This window comes from Capra hircus, chromosome 20 (genome assembly GCF_001704415.2).
Source record: "Capra hircus breed San Clemente chromosome 20, ASM170441v1, whole genome shotgun sequence".
Classification (NCBI taxonomy): domain Eukaryota; kingdom Metazoa; phylum Chordata; class Mammalia; order Artiodactyla; family Bovidae; genus Capra; species Capra hircus.
Genome location: NC_030827.1, coordinates 38,503,988 through 38,520,397, shown reverse-complemented (window position 1 = coordinate 38,520,397; position 16,410 = coordinate 38,503,988). Strand labels below are relative to the sequence as shown.

Genomic DNA, 16,410 nt, shown 5'->3' with positions numbered 1-16,410 from the left:
TATAGTTGAGAGAGTAAATTAATAATGAATTAGTGAGTTCTTCTAAAATGTGAGCCTCCTTTGATAATAGATGATTCAACAAAAAATATATTTTAGAAAGTCTTTAGTGATTTTTGAAGAAGTGATATACACTATACAGTGATGATCTCATGACTCATCTAGTTGTATGGCTAATATTGTTTAACTATTTCTGACAATACCTGAGCGGATAATGGTGAGAGTCATCACTTTCAGTCATCACTGAAAATGAGGTTATCTTCAGGTGATATGAATTAAAGAAATGGATATTTAAAGTGCAGTTTTGTCTTCTGAGTAAAATGTTTTTCAAAACTATAGCTAAGTTTTTCCATTTCAAAGAAGGCATTTAGGTATGTTTTTGTACTGACTTCCTGTAGAAATTCTAGTATCTATTTGAGTAGAAGAGTATATGAAATTAATGAGTTTTATTTTAACCATTCAGGAGAAATAAATGCATGGAGCTAGGGCAATAGACAAAATCTCAACCTGTCTAGAGGGTTAAGTGGTTTTTGCAAGGACTGATACATTTAAAAGAACATGGTATTTGGTTATCAAAATCCTCTGATATTTGTTGTTTGCTTTTAACTCAATGTCTTACTATGTGAAATATTTTAATGCCTAGGATTTCCAGTGCCAAACTTAACAATTTTTCTCGCTTGGAGCCTACACTTCACCTTTTGGGTGTGCAATTTGATCAGAATGTGGCCCACAATATCATCACAGAGAAGCCTGGGGCTGCCACGAAACTCTTGTATCAGTTGTACATTGCTCTCCAGAAGAAAAAGAAAGGTGTTCAGACTAGAGTGGAAATGCCAACTGTACAGCCCCTGATGAGCACAAAAGTTCAAAACATGAAAAGCGAGGCTTTCCGAGATGTAAGTATATAAAGAAAAATTATAAATATATCAGAATATAAAGCTTGCTGAAGAGACACGGCAAAGATGTTTCATTTTCAAAGAAGCCCCTTAGAGCATGTATGTCCCTGATTATGTTATTGGCCCTATTCAGGTTTTATATTTTCTTTCCTTTTATTCATTTTTGATGCCTCCCTCCATCCTATCCACTAATCACCAGTAACTTATCAAATTCTGTTTGTTCCTAATTCCTTGTGCTTCTTAGGCCTGCTCTTTTTCTTCTATACACCTGTCGTATCCACTCAGATCTCCTGCTGCAACCTATGAATGAATCTCTGATCTTCAGGCTTGTTTCCTAGAGTTTAATCAACTGCTAGGAGAATCTACCCTCAATTCCACTTTTGTTGGCTGCTTCTTCTCAGAAACCTGCTATTTTACAAATATGTTGTGTTTTGTTAGTTGCTCAGCTGTGTCCAACTCTTTGAAACCCCCATGGACTGTAGCCTGCCAAGCTCTTCTATCCATAGAATTCTCCAGGCAAGAATACTGGAGTGTGTTGCCATTTCCTTCTCCAGAGGAGCTTCTTGACCCGGGGATTGAACCTAGATCTCCTGCATTGCAGGCAGATTCTTTACCATCTGAGCCACCCGGGAAGCTATTCTACAAATATCTTGCCCCTTGATTTGACTAGCATTCAAATCTTTTCACTAAACAGTCTCAACCTGTCTTTCTGTATCTTTTCATAACCCTCAGCATTGTCTTTCTTCTGTTATTACACTGGCAGCCTGTTACTGAATAGGACTTATTTATTTCTGCTCTTCCCTCTCTCCTACCCAAGCTCACTCTCCTCATTCTCCTCTCTCCTCTTCCCCTAAACTTCCCTCCACCTACTCTGCAACCTTCCCAGTGCACATAAACTCTTTCTGGGGAACTCCTAGGACACAGATAATTCTCATTCTTTGGTGTTAACCACCTCTTGCTGATATTATTGACTTTCATTATTTACCTGTCATATGACCTCACAAGATTTTTAGTTACTCCCATTCAAAAAATTTGCCTGGTACAATGCTTTGAACATTGAAAATAATCATTAAATGTCCTTTGATTATTATTTTTAATTGAAGTATGCTGCTTTACACTGCTGTGTCAGTTTCTGCTGTACAACTAAGTGAATCAGCCATACATTTAAATATATCCCCTCTTTTTTGGATTTCCTTCCCATTTAGGTCACCACAAAGCACCAAGTAGAATTCTGTGTGCTATACAGTAGGTTCATAGTGGTGTATATATGTCAACTGCAGTCTCTCAATTCATTCATATGTTTGTTCTGAACGTCCATGTGTCTATTTCTGCTTTGCAAATAAGATCATCTTTACCATTTTTCGAGACTCCACATATATGCATTAACATTTTTTCTCTTTCTGACTTACTTTACTCTGTATGACAGTCTCCGGGTCCATTTAAGTCTCTGCAGATGACACAATTTTGTTCTTTTTTATGACTGAGTAATATTTCATTGTATATATTGATACATAACACATCTTCTTTATCCATTCCTTTGTTGAAGGACATTTTGGTTGCTTCCATGAACTGGCTGTTGTAAATAGTGCTGCCGTGAACACTGGAGTGCGTGGCTTTCTCTGGGTCATGCCCAGCAGTAGGATTGCTGCGTCATATGGTAGTCCTATTTTAGTGTTTTAAGGAGCCTCCATATTGTTCTCCATAGTGGCTGTACCAATTTACATTCCCACCAACAGTGTAAGAAGGTTTCCTTTTCTCCACACCCTCTCCAGCATTTATTGTTTTGAGACTTTCTGGTTATGGCCCTTCTGACTGCTGTGAGGTAATAAACTTCATTGTAGTTTTGATTTGCATTTCTCTAATAATTAGTGATGTTGAGAGCCCTCCTAGACACCGTGTCCTGGATTAAATTTTTTCTTCCCATGATTAGGCAGGTCATGAAGGAGGAACTGGGAAAGAATTACATTCATTTTTCATATTGGGGATACCTTTATTAGCCTTTTAGTATCACCACCCATAATGAAAATAGACACATTCTATCTGCATAATTTAGGGACTCCCAAACTGTGTTTCAGTATCGTACTTTTCAGAATTAGTTATTTTGATACTTCTTTCCTAATATTACCTAGTCCATCAGTTAATGCTGAGTTTAGAAAAGTTGAATGGAAAATTTACATATCTGTGTACCTGTGAGTGTATTACATTGCATATTATTCTGATAAACTGAATAACTAAACTTATATATATGGAATATTTAGCAACGCTTGAGCAAAAGACGACAAAATGAAATCATGGCCAAAATCCAAGCAGCTATCATACAGATTCCTAAACCCACATCAAATCGTACTCTGAAAACATTTGACGCCCAAAAATTAATGAAAAAGAAAAAAGAGGCAGAGGTAAGTGATAATCCTTTAACATTGTGTTCTGTTTATCTTAATGAAAGGATGATCTTTCCCTAAGAGAGAAACTTCCCTGAACTTCCTACTTCCTTTTCAAATTACGTCTGGCATTGTCCCTACTCATTTAAAACACCTGCACTGCATGCATGTCCAATCCATCTTATTCCGTTATTTAAACTGTTTAGAAACAGAGAATATAGCTTTAAGATATGGGTGACAAACTGCTGTTAAATGAAATTACCTGTGTGGACTCTTGTGTGGTGGATTCTGTGATCACTAGCAAACTGTGCCAGAGTGGGTGCTGTTGTGATGGGTCATGACACCCATGCTTACAACAGGGGCCAGTCTAGGTACCCAGAATACCAGGTATGTGCCATTACTACTATTTGCTTTTCCCGGACACTTCCTTCCCATGTTGCACTGTCTTTCTATGAGTCCTAGAAATGTTAAGCAATTTGCTTGCTTTCATTATATTTAGATTTAATATATACTATTGATAAATATTTTATTACTTACAATTATCAGTCATCCATATAGGATACAATCTCATTATATTTCATAGGGGAGCAGTACTATCTGTACGTTTTGATACTAATTCCTGGAATCTATACTTCATGCTGCTATAATGATTGTTATTGATATTCTCCCCTTTAACTTAAGAAAATAGCTACCATTTATTCATCATCTGCTATATGTCAGGCTGTGGGCTGGGCACTTCACATTGTCTTGAATTTGTAAACAACTCTCTAAGTAGGGTATTGCTTTCCCCATTTTTTGGATAAGAAAACTGAGGCTCAGAAAACTGGCATGTTTTGCCCAAGTTCACAATGCTGATAAAGCAAAGATTGGCAGGTCACTCTGATGTCTAAATCCATTGCATTTGATTTTAACGCATTTAATTTTTAATATTAAAATCCTATAGTTAGAGTCTAAAAATATTACCCACAGAGGCTTTTTTCTGACCCCATTTTAATAAAAATATTTCTTATGTTTCCTTGACTTGATTAAAGTTCATGAAAAAGGATTTGCAGTAGGCAGATCAGCTAAAATTAATTTTCCAACAGCAAATTCATAGTGAACATAGGAGTACACAAGAAGTGTTTAAAACACCCAAGATAATTTTTGAAGAAATATTTATATCCAAAAAATGCTTCAGTTCACTTCAGTCGCTCAGTCGTATCCGACTCTTTGCGACCTCGTGACCGCAGCATGCTAGGCCTTCCTGTCCATCACCAACTCCTGGAATTATTCTCATTTAAAATAATTGTAATTAAAAATGCACATCCTAACTTTTTGATAATCTTTTTTCTTATTAAATGCCTTTTGATGTACTGTCAGAGGTACCTTTAGCCTACACTAAAAGTAACAAATTAGAATAGAATAATATTCTAGAATATTTAGAAATCCTAACTAGCTTGAATTATTAGTATATATCACTTTTATAAATTTGAATGAAACTGATAAATGAAAAAGTTTCAATATATTTAGAGGTAAAAAATTAATGAATTTTCTTTAAAGGATGTGGCCAATGAAATTAAGAAGTTTGAAGCATTAATAAAAAAGGATCTCCAGGCAAAAGAAAGGTGAGATAAAATTATTTTAATAATCAAAAATTTGATTTTCTTTAAAAAAGTTCATTTTACTTTAACTTTTGAATATTTAGAAACAGCTTACCCGAAGTAGCTATTCCAAGGATGTTTTCACTTTGTAGAGTCTTCACTGAGAGAGTATATTAAGGAAGATAAATGAGATAAAATTCAGATTAGTTGTTCATTAACAATTTTGTAAATATCAAGAAGGCAAGTGGCTATCAAGTTATTATTCATTTACATTTTTTACTGTACTGCCTTTATTAGACTCTAGCTGCTCTCACCTTGCATCCTCAGCCTTTAGCACAGGGACCAGCAATAAAGAACTGCTGAATGAGTGCTGGCAAAATATCACTAAGACTTTCAGTGGGTTCTTTACAGAAAGCTCCTGGTTAATGGGCTTCTTTTGCCTAAAGATAAAGATCTCCTCCCCTTTTGTTTCCTATCAGGGGTCACTGACTCACAGAAAACAACTAATGAGGGACTGTGCAAATAGAAGCAGCTTGAATTCCTCTGCATTTTTTCATGGAAACTATCCAAAGTCTACTCATTTACATTTTATAGAATAGGAAATAAATCTCTATTAAGGAAGAAAAATAGACACAAATTATATACTTCAGTTCCATATTAATATTTCTGAAGAAAGGGAATAGAGTCAAATGAAGTGGAATAAGATTAAGCTGAAAGAAGAAATGGTGAGGAAGTCAGGTGTGAATGAAAATGAAGCAGAATGAAGAATGTATGTGTTAACTGCCTTTCCTCCTTCCTTCTGCAGAAACTCCTGATGCCCTACACTAAGCCCTGCTCATGTTTATCTGTGCTTCCCTGACTCCTAAAATAACCACAGCCCAAGCCCACTCTCCCCTGCAGCTGCCATCTGAACCCCAGCACACCCTCCCTGACCTTGGCCCATGAAATCACTCCATTTCTTTCAACTCTTTCACTCATCTCACCAGTCTCATGCTCTGGAGTGACAAACGGATGATGTCTACCAAAATGACCATCTTAAAATATTAAAGAACTTTTAGTGAATGGCATTCTCTGTAGCTCTACCTTCCACTCCTTTCTTGGGACCCCTTGATTTCCACGCAGTTAACAACCAGGATTAAGACCAAGCATGCCAACATCTTCCACTCCCTACATCAGCATCTATTTGGATTAATTAATGTCATCACAATGTCAGTGGTTAAATATCTGAAAGATCATACCCACACAAACTTTCACTCTGATCTTCACTGCTTTCCCAGCCTGTTCTGAATTTAGACCTCTAAGGTAGCTTTGAAACCTGGAAACCAGAGGGGTTGAATTAGATGGGTGTATTCTTCTCTCCGGAGAAGGCAATGGCACCCAACTCCAGTACTCATGCCTGGAAAATCCCATGGATGGAGGAGCCTGGTGGGCTGCAGTCCATGGGGTCGCCAAGAGTCGGACATGACTGAGCGACTTCACTTTCACTTCTCATTTTCATGCATTGGAGAAGGAAATGGCAACGCACTCCAGTGTTCTTGCCTGGAGAATCCCAGGGACAGGGGAGCCTGGTGGGCTGCCGTCTATGGGGTCACACAGAGTCAGACACGACTGAAGGGACTTAGCAGCAGCAGCAGCAGCATTCTTCTCTCTCTTGTAACAGAAATTAGAATGTAAGCAGCCAAGGGTATGTGTTGTTGCCCCAGGGTTATCAAGGACTGAATCTTCCCTTTCATTCCACTGCCCTGAAATGTGGCTTTTGTCTTTAGAGTCACATTCGCAATGTAAGATAGCTTCTAGGCCCCTGGCCATTTGACCCATGTTCCAGTATCAGAAAGGAGGATAGGCCAAATTTGCATGCTAATTTGCTTCAGTCATGTCCACTCTTTGCAGCCCCATGGACTGCACCCCGCCAGGCTCCTCTGTCCATGGGATTCTCCAGGCAAGGATACTGGATCGGGTGGCCATGTCCTCCTCCAGGGGATCTTTCTGATGCAGGGATTGAACCCACATCTCATTATGTTTCTTGCATTGGCGGATGGGTTCTTTACCACTAGCACCACCTGGGAAGCCCCAGGCATAAAGTGGGTATCTCCAATCTAAAATAGTTCTTTATACCAGCCTTCCCAGAATGCCCACGTAACAATTCTGCATATACCTTATTGGCCAGAATTCAGTTACATGGCCATAATCTAGCAGAATGGGAGACTGGGAACTGTAGTCTTCATCTGAGGATGTTGTTTCCCTGAATAAAATGGGCTCTGCTTTGAAGGAAAAGGGAGGGAAATAGCAGTGTCTGTCTCAAGTCCTTTCTCTGCAGAAACCCCCACTTGGTCTTGCCAGAGATTTACCACCAGGGCCCTTAAGATATGGACACACTCACATCTCAGAGCAGAAGGATAGGGCCTGGGGTCCCTGGAGTCCCTGGACCGGTCACCTCTGATTGTGAGCAGCCCCAGCGGTGACTCCAAATCCCTTCCAGTACACTTCACAAAGGGCATTGCCTCTGATGGACCCCCAGATAAAAAAATGCTGGGAGGCACTGGCCTAGAGCAAACTTTTAAAGAAACAAAAAAGCTTTGGTACAATATGGCCTTTCTTAATCCCTGTTATTGACCACTACTTCTTTAGTTCATTCTGAATCCTTAGCTTAGAATCAAGCATGTTCTGGGCTCTTTCAGAAATTTCACACTACTTGATGGCAGAAAGCACTAAAATCATCTTTTGGGGTGACCTAAGGAGCAATTTCTGCAGCTGCCCCTTTCAAAGCCTGCTCCCCAAACACTTTCTCCTGGATGTCACTTCAAAGTCTGTCGTTTCTTTTGTGAAAGGATGAAGTGAATGCTCAGTGAGAGCAATGCAAGAACGACCGTTGCTGCTTTTCCCCCACATATACTCTTTATTTTTTAAAACAAATAGTAAATGCCACCTGCTCTTTTATCCTTTGTTTCTTTTCTGAGGCTGTTGGCTGCTGTAACTTGACATTTGGATTCATAGATTTACATTAGTTTCCTTCTAACAACTGCTTTTTAACACACACACATGAATTTGACCAAGGTTCCTATCACTAATAATTCACACTCATACAATGACTAACTCTATGGAGGCTTGGCAAACAGATATAAAGTAAACATAATTATTGCCCTCAAGAAACCCACATCTCATAAAATGAATATTTATTCAAGAAAATATCATGTAACTTTCTTCAGGCCTTGATTGGCATAAGACAGAAGATGGGTGTATGTATGTATGGTTGGCTAGACTGATTGATGAACAAAGGAAAATCAATATCTTAAGTATATTGGTAGCAGCCAAACACAATGTTAAGGGAGACCTATTAACCCATGCTCAATGTAAGGCAGACCTTTAAACACCACACTTAAGTAAAAATATAATAATTTTGATGAAGGATCTAAAAAAGTTATGCTACACTTTCATAAATTAATATTAATTTCATAAATTAATATTCATAAGTATTAATTATACTAAATCTTAGTAAATAAAGCTAAAATTTGTCTTTGATCTTCCTGAGGCTTTGCTAGCTACACAATTTCTGCTGAATGACTCTCAGTTGACAGAATACAATCAAAGGTTGAGCACCTGCTGATAAAATAACCAGAATTTCAATGTGTAATTTTTAAAAATTGTAATATACTTGCAGTGCTTCTTAACATATGATTTGAAATTTAGCAAACATCATCTACATGTCAGTACTGTGAGGCATGGGTACATAGAAAAGTAAAATAGTATACTTTTCTTCTGTGCTCAGACTTCAGCTGGAAGCAGCAAATATAGAAATAATGAACTATAATAAAATATGATCTGTGCCATAAATATGTGATTATTACGTAGAACTAATTATAATTTAAGAATTTTGATTCAACTATGTAAATGGGTTTGCTCTTTGATTTAATAAAACTGTATATACTCAGATTAGGAAAGAACATGTGTGATTATTGCTTTGTTAAACATGAATTAACTATGCTTTCATAAAAACGCTTCTGTCAATATGAGAATTGATGTCTGTTTAATCCCTGAATACCATAATAATGTTTCCCTGTCTTTTGAATAACATTATAAGTTATATTTTAAATAGAACACTGAAGTTCTAATATCTGCCTTAATGCTTGTATTAATAAATGAACAGAGCACCCAAGGGAGCCGTCCTCTGAGGTCTTCCTCTATAGTCACAAGTAGTGGTGTGTGATTGAGTTGTATTTTCAAATCTAAATAAAAACTATTGTCCTTTAGTGCATCCAAGACTTCTCTAGATACAGCAGGCCAGACAACCACTGATTTGTTAAACACTTATTCAGATGATGACTACATTAAAAAAATCCAAAAACGCCTTGAAGAAGATGCTTTTGCACGAGAGCAAAGGGAAAAAAGACGGCGGAGACTCTTAATGGATCAGTTAATAGCTCATGAAGCCCAAGAGGTAAGATGTTTCATTATTGATTAAATAAAAGTGCTGGAAATTTTTACAAAATATAGTCTTTTATACACTCTTATGTATATCTTCTGTATGTATCATGTGCTACTCTGAATCAGCGTTTCATCTTTACACCATGACAGCAAATACACTCAGGAAAAAAACTACATCAAACACTTACCAAAGAATCTAAAATCTGATGATGCTTATACAACATTGTGAATTTACTTAATTGTACACTGAATTGTACATTTGAAAATGGTTGAAATGGTAAATTTTACATTACATATATTTTACCACAGTAAAAAAATGCTGACAAAATAGGAATCTAAAAGTTATGGCAACCATGTATATCTGTTGTTACTTTTAGAGGGAGAAGAGAACTTTTTGTCCCAGGTTTACTGAGGTATAATTGACAAATAAAAATTGTATATATTTAAAGTATATAATTGTGTTTTGATATATGTATGCATTGTGAAATGATTGCCATAATCAAACTGATTAGCACACCCATCACCTTAACAACAACAAAAAAATGTTACCATTTTTGTGTGTGTGTTTGGTGAAAATACGTAAGATCTACTTTTGTAAGTTCAACTTTTTTAGATTCCACATTAGGTAAGATTATGTAATATTTGTCTCTCTATGTCTGGCTTATTTTTCTTGGCATAATGTTCTCCAGGTTTAAACATATTATCACAGATGATAAGATTTTCTTCTTTTTTAAGATTGATCATATTCTATATATGCATGCATGTGTACTAAGTCGCTTCATTTGTGTCTGACTCTTTGTGACCCTATGGACCATAGCCACAGTGAGTTGTCATGTCCTCCTCCAGGGGATCTTCCCAACCTAGGGATTGAATCCACATCTCTTATGCCTCCTGCATTGGCAGGCAGGTTCTTTACCACTAGTGCCACCTGGAAAGCTCATTCTAGATATAAATATATACATATATATATATTTATGTGTGTGTACATATATATAATATTTATATATAAAGAAAATGTGACATGCATATCTATACTTACTTAAGTGTCCATTCATCCACCAATGGACACTTAGATTGTTTCTGTATCATGGTCATTGTGAATAGTGCTGCAGTGAACATAGGGTTGCAAACATCTCTTTGAGATACTAATTTCATCTCCTTTCATTTCCATTGGATATATACCCAGAAGTAGGATTTCAGGGTCATATGATAATTCTATTTTTAATTTTTAAAGGAAGCACTATACTATTTTCCACAGTGGCTGTACCAGTTTGCATTCCCACCAACAGTTTACAAGGGTTCCATTTTCATCACTGCCTTGCCAACACTTGTTATGTCATTTTTGTTTTATGTTTTTTGATAATAGCTATTCTAACAGTAATTTGCAACAATGCCCAATTGTGGATATGACTGGTGATGAAAGTAAAGTCTGATGCTGTAAGGAACAGTATTGCATAGGAACCTGGAATGTTAGGTCCATAAATCAAGATATATTAGAAGTGTTCAAGCAAGAGATGGCAAGAGTGATCATCGACATTTCAAGAATCAGTGAACTCAAACATACTTTGCCCATACTGGAATGGGCGAATTTAATACATATGACCATTATATCTACTACTGTGAGCAAGAATCCCTTAGAAGAAATGGAGTAGCCCTCTTCGTCAAAAAAAGAGTCTGAAATACAGTACTTGGGTGCAAACTCAAAATAGACAGCATGATCTCTGTTCGTTTCCAAGGCAAACCATTCAACATCACAGTAATGCAAGTCTGTGCCTCAACCAGAAGAAGCTGAATGGTTCTATGAAGACCTACAAGACCTTCTAGAACTAACACCCAAAAAAGATGTCCTTTTCATCATGGGGGAATGGAATGCCAAAGTAGGAAGTCAAGAGATACCTGGAGTAACAGGCAAAATTGGCCTTGGAGTACATAATGAAGCAGAGAAAAGGCTAACAGAGTTTTGCCAAGGGAAAGCACTGGTCATAGCAAACACCCTCTTCCAACAACACAAGGAAAGACTATGCACATGGACATCACCCTATGTTCAATACCGAAATCAGATTGATTATATTCTTTGCAGCCAAAAATGGAGAAGCTGTATACAGTCAGCAAAAACAAGGCTGGGAGCTGACTGTGCTTCAGATCATGAACTACTTATTGCCAAATTCAGACTTATATTGAAGAAAGTAGAGAAAATCACTAGGTCATTCAAGTATCACCTAAATCAAATCTGTTCTGATTATACAGTGGAAGTGACAAATAGATTCAAGGGATTAGATCTTATAGAGTGCCTGAAGAACTATGGACAGAGGTTCATGACATTGTACAGGAGGCAGTGATCAGACCATCCCCAAGAAAAAGAAATGCAAAAAGGAAAAATAGTTGTCTGAGGAGGCATTACAAATAGCTGAGAAAAGAAGAGAAGCTAAAGGCAAAGGAGGAAAGGAAAGATATATCCATTTGAATGCAGAGTTCCAAAGAATAGAAAGGAAACATATGAAAGCCTTCCCATCCCACTTCTGGGCATACACACCGAGGAAACCAGAATTGAAAGAGACACATGTACCCCAATGTTCATCGCAGCACTGTTTACAATAGCCAGGACATGGAAACAACCTAGATGTCCATCAGCAGATGAATGGATAAGAAAGCTGTGGTACATATACACAATGGAGTATTACTCAGCCGTTAAAAAGAATTCATTTGAATCAGTTCTGATGAGATGGGTGAAACTGGAGCCAATTATACAGAGTGAAGTAAGCCAGAAAGAAAAACACCAATACAGTATACTAACACATATATATGGAATTTAGGAAGATGGCAATGACGACCCTGTATGCAAGACAGGAAAAAAGACACAGATGTGTATACCAGACTTTTGGACTCAGAGGGAGAGGGAGAGGGTGGGATGATTTGGGAGAATGGGAATTATAACATGTATACTGTCATGTAAGAATTGAATCGCCAGTCCATGTCTGACATAGGGTGCAGCTTGCTTGGGGCTGGTGCATGGGGATGACCCAGAGAGATGTTGTGGGGAGGGAGGTGGGAGGGGGGTTCATGTTTGGGAACGCATGTAAGAATTAAAGATTTTAAAATTTAAAAAAAAATAAAAAATTTAAAAAAAAAATAAATAAATAAATAAAAAAAAAGAGAGGAAAACAATAGAATGGGAAAGACTAAAGATCCCTTCAAGAAAATTAGAGATACCAAGGGAACGTTTCATGCAAAGATGGGCACAGTAAAATTGGACAGAAATGGTATGGACCTAACAAAAGCAGAAGATATTAGGAAGAGGTGGCAACAATACACAGAAGAACTATATGAAAAAGACCTTCATGACCCAGATAACCACTATGGTGTGATCACTCACCTAGAGCCAGACATTCTGGAATGTGAAGTCAAGTGGGCCTTAGGAAACATGACTACAAACAAAGCTGGTGGAAATGATGGCATTTCAGTTGAGCTATTTCAAATCCTAAAAGATGATGCTGAGAAAGTGCTGCACTCAATATGCCAGCAAATTTGGAAAACTCAGCAGTGGCCACAGGACTGGAAAAGGTCAGTTTTCATTCCAGTCCCAAAGAAAGGCAATGCCAAAGAATGCTCAAACTACTGCACAATTCCACTCATCTGACACACTAGTAAACTAATGCTCAAAATTCTCCAAGCCAGGCTTCAGCAATACTTGAACTTTGAACTTCCAGATGTTCAAGCTGGTTTTAGAAGAGGCAGATGAACCAGAGATCAAATTGCCAACATCTGCTGGATCATGGAAAAAGCAAGAGAGTTCCAGAAAAACATCTATTTCTGCTTTATTGACTATGCCAAAGCATTTGACTGTGTGGATCGCAATAAACTGTGGAAAATTCTGAAAGAGATGGGAATCCCAGACCACCTGACCTGCCTCTTGAGAAACCTATATGCAGCTCAGGAAGCAACAGTTAGAACTGGACATGGAACAACAGACTGGTTCCAAATAGGAAAAGGAGCATGTCAAGGCTGTATATTGTCACCCTGCTTATGAAACTTATATGCAGAGTACATCATGAGAAACGCTGGGCTGGAAAAAGCGCAAGCTGGACTCAAGATTGCCGGGAGAAATATCAATAACCTCAGATATGCAGATGACACCACACTTATGGCAGAAAGTGAAGAGGAACTAAAAAGCCTCTTGATGAAAGTGAAAGAGGAGAATGAAAAAGTTGGCTTAAAGCTCAACATTCAGAAAACGAAGATCATGGCATCTGGTCCTATCACTTTATGGGAAATAGATGGGGAAATGGTGGAAACAGTGTCAGACTTTATATTTTTGGGCTCCAAAATCACTGCAGATGGTGATTGCAGCCATGAAACTAAAAGACGCTTACTCCTTGGAAGGAAAGTTATGACCAACCTAGACAGCATATTAAAAAGCAGAGACATTACTTTCCCAACAAAGGTCCATCTAGTCAAGGCTTATGGTTTTTCCAGTGGTCATGTATGGATGTGAGAGGTGGACTGTGAAGAAAGCTGAGCACCAAAAAACTGATACTTTTGAACTGTGATGTTGGAGAAGACTCTTGAGTCTTGGAGTGCAAGGAAATCCAACCAGTGCATCCTAAAGGAGATCAGTCCTGGGTGTTCACTGGAAGGACTGATGCTATAGCTGAAACTCCAATACTTTGGCCACCTCATGCAAAGGGTTGACTCATTGGAAAAGACCCTGATGCTAGGAGGGATTGGGGTCAGGAAGAGAAGGGGACGACAGAGGATGAGATGGCTGGATGGCATTATCGACTCGATAGACATGAGTCTGAGTGAACTCTGGGAGTTGGTGATGGACATGGAGGCCTGGTGTGCTATGATTCATGGGGTCGCAAAGATTCAGGGATGACTGAGCAACTGAACTGAACTGAACTGAAGATCACTGCAGATGGTGACTACAGCCGTGAAATTAAAAGACCCTTGCTCCTTGGAAGAAAAGCTATGATAAATATAGATAGCATATGAAAAAGCAGAGACATTACTTTACTCCCAGAGGTCTGTCTGGTCAAAGCTGTGGTTTTTCCAGTAGTCGTGTATGGATGTGAGAGTTGGACTATGTAGAATGCAGAGCGCGGAAGAATTGATGCTTTTGAAGTGTGGTTTTGGAGAAGACTCTTGAGAGTCCTTGGACTGCAAGGAGATCCAACCAGTCCATCCTAAAGGAAATCAGTCCTGAATATTCATTGGAAGGACTGATGCGAAGCTGAAACTCCAGTACTTTGGCCATCTGATGTGAAGAACTGACTCCTTGTAACAGACCCTGATGCTGGGAAAGATTGAAGGCAAGAAGAGAGGGGGATGACAGAGGATGAGATGGTTGGATGGCATCACTGAGTCGATGGACATGAATTTGAGCAAGCCCCAGGCGTTGGTGATGGACAGGGAAGCCTGGTGCGCTGCAGTCCTTTGGGTCGCAAAGAGTTAGACACGACCTGGCAACTAAACTGAACTTATTCTAACAGATGTTTTTTATTTGCATCATCTGATGATTAGGAATGTTGATCACCTTTCCATATACCTGTTAGCCATTTGTTTGTCTTCTTTTAAGAAATGTCTTTTCAGGTCCTTTGACCATTTTTAAATCCAGCCATTTGGTTTTTGGCTAGTGAGTTGTTTGAGTTCATTGTATATTTTGGATATTAGCCAACATGTATGGTTTGCAAATAGTAATCTCCCCTATCTTGTAGGTTGCCTCTTCACTCTTTTAATTGTCTACTTTGCTCTGCAAAGTTTTTTCTTTTTTAATATCCAAATCCATATATCTATTTTTACTTTTGTTGCCTGTGCTTTTAGGGTCAGATTAAAAAATTAATTGCCTAGACCAATGTCAGGATGTGTTTTTCCCTATATTATGCTTCTGTTAGTTTTATAGTTTTTGATCTTATGTGTAAGTCTCTAAACCATTTTGAATTGATTTTTATACATGGTATGAAATGAGGGTATAGTACCATTCTATTGCATGTGGATATCCAGTTTTCCCAGAACCATGGGTTATAGAGACATCCTTCCTCCATTGTGTAGCCTTGGAGTACTGAAGCTTTGTAATTTATTTTGAAATCAGGAAGCTTGATATTCTTCTTACTCAAAACTGGTTTGGCTCTTTGGAGTCTTTTCTGGCTCCAAATGAATGTTAGGATTGTTTTTGTATTTCTGTGAAAAATGCCATTGGAATTTGGTTAGGAATTGCATTGTATCTGTAGATCACTTTAGGTATTGTGAACATTTCAACGTTATTAGTTTTTCAAATCCATGAGCAACTTTTTATTTATTTATATCTTCTTCATCACTACAAACAAAGCTAGTTGAGGTGATGGAATTCCAGTTGAGCTATTTCAAATCCTGAAAGATGATGCTGTGAAAGTGCTGCACTCAATATGCCAGCAAATTTGGAAAACTCAGCAGTGGCCACAGGACTGGAAAAGGTCAGTTTTCATTCCAATTCCAAAGAAAGGCAACGCCAAAGAATGCTCAAACTACCGCACAATTGCACTCATCTCACATGCTAGTAATGTTCAAAATTCTCCAAGCCAGGCTTCAGCAATACTTGAACCTTGAACTTCCAGATGTTCAAGCTGGTTTTAGAAGAGGCAGATGAACCAGAGATCAAATTGCCAACATCTGCTGGATCCTGGAAAAAGCAAGAGAGTTCCAGAAAAATATCTATTTCTGCTTTATTGACTATGCCAAAGCCTTTGACTGTGTGGATCACAATAAACTGGAAAATTCTTTAAGAGAAGGGAATACCAGACCACCTGACCTGCCTCTTGAGAAACCTATATGCAGGTCAGGAAGCAACAGTTAGAACTGGACATGGAACAACAGACTGGTTCCAAATAGGAAAAGGAGTACGTCAAGGCTGTATATTGTCACCCTGCTTATGAAACTTATATGCATACTACATCATGCAAAATGTCAGGCTGGAAGAAGCACAAGCTGGAAACAAGATTGCCGGGAGAAATATCAATAACCTCAGATATGCAGATGACACCACACTTATGGCAAAAAGTGAAGAGGAACTAAAAAGCCTCTTGATGAAAGTGAAAGAGGAGAGTGAAAAAGTTGGCTTAAAGCTCAACATTCAGAAAACGAAGATCATGGCATCTGGTC

At 38.1% G+C, this 16,410-nt stretch overlaps 1 protein-coding gene across 1 annotated transcript in view; it reads left to right on the top strand.

The window, feature by feature from the left end:
- SPEF2 (sperm flagellar 2) overlaps window positions 1–16,410 on the top strand; it is a 199,850-nt gene that overhangs the window by 17,991 nt on the left and 165,449 nt on the right. The window contains exons 3-6 of the mRNA XM_018065771.1: window positions 641–893; window positions 3,152–3,292; window positions 4,814–4,878; window positions 9,103–9,289. Coding sequence (XP_017921260.1) covers window positions 641–893; window positions 3,152–3,292; window positions 4,814–4,878; window positions 9,103–9,289 — 646 coding nt within the window. The remainder of the gene's footprint in view (window positions 1–640; window positions 894–3,151; window positions 3,293–4,813; window positions 4,879–9,102; window positions 9,290–16,410) is intronic.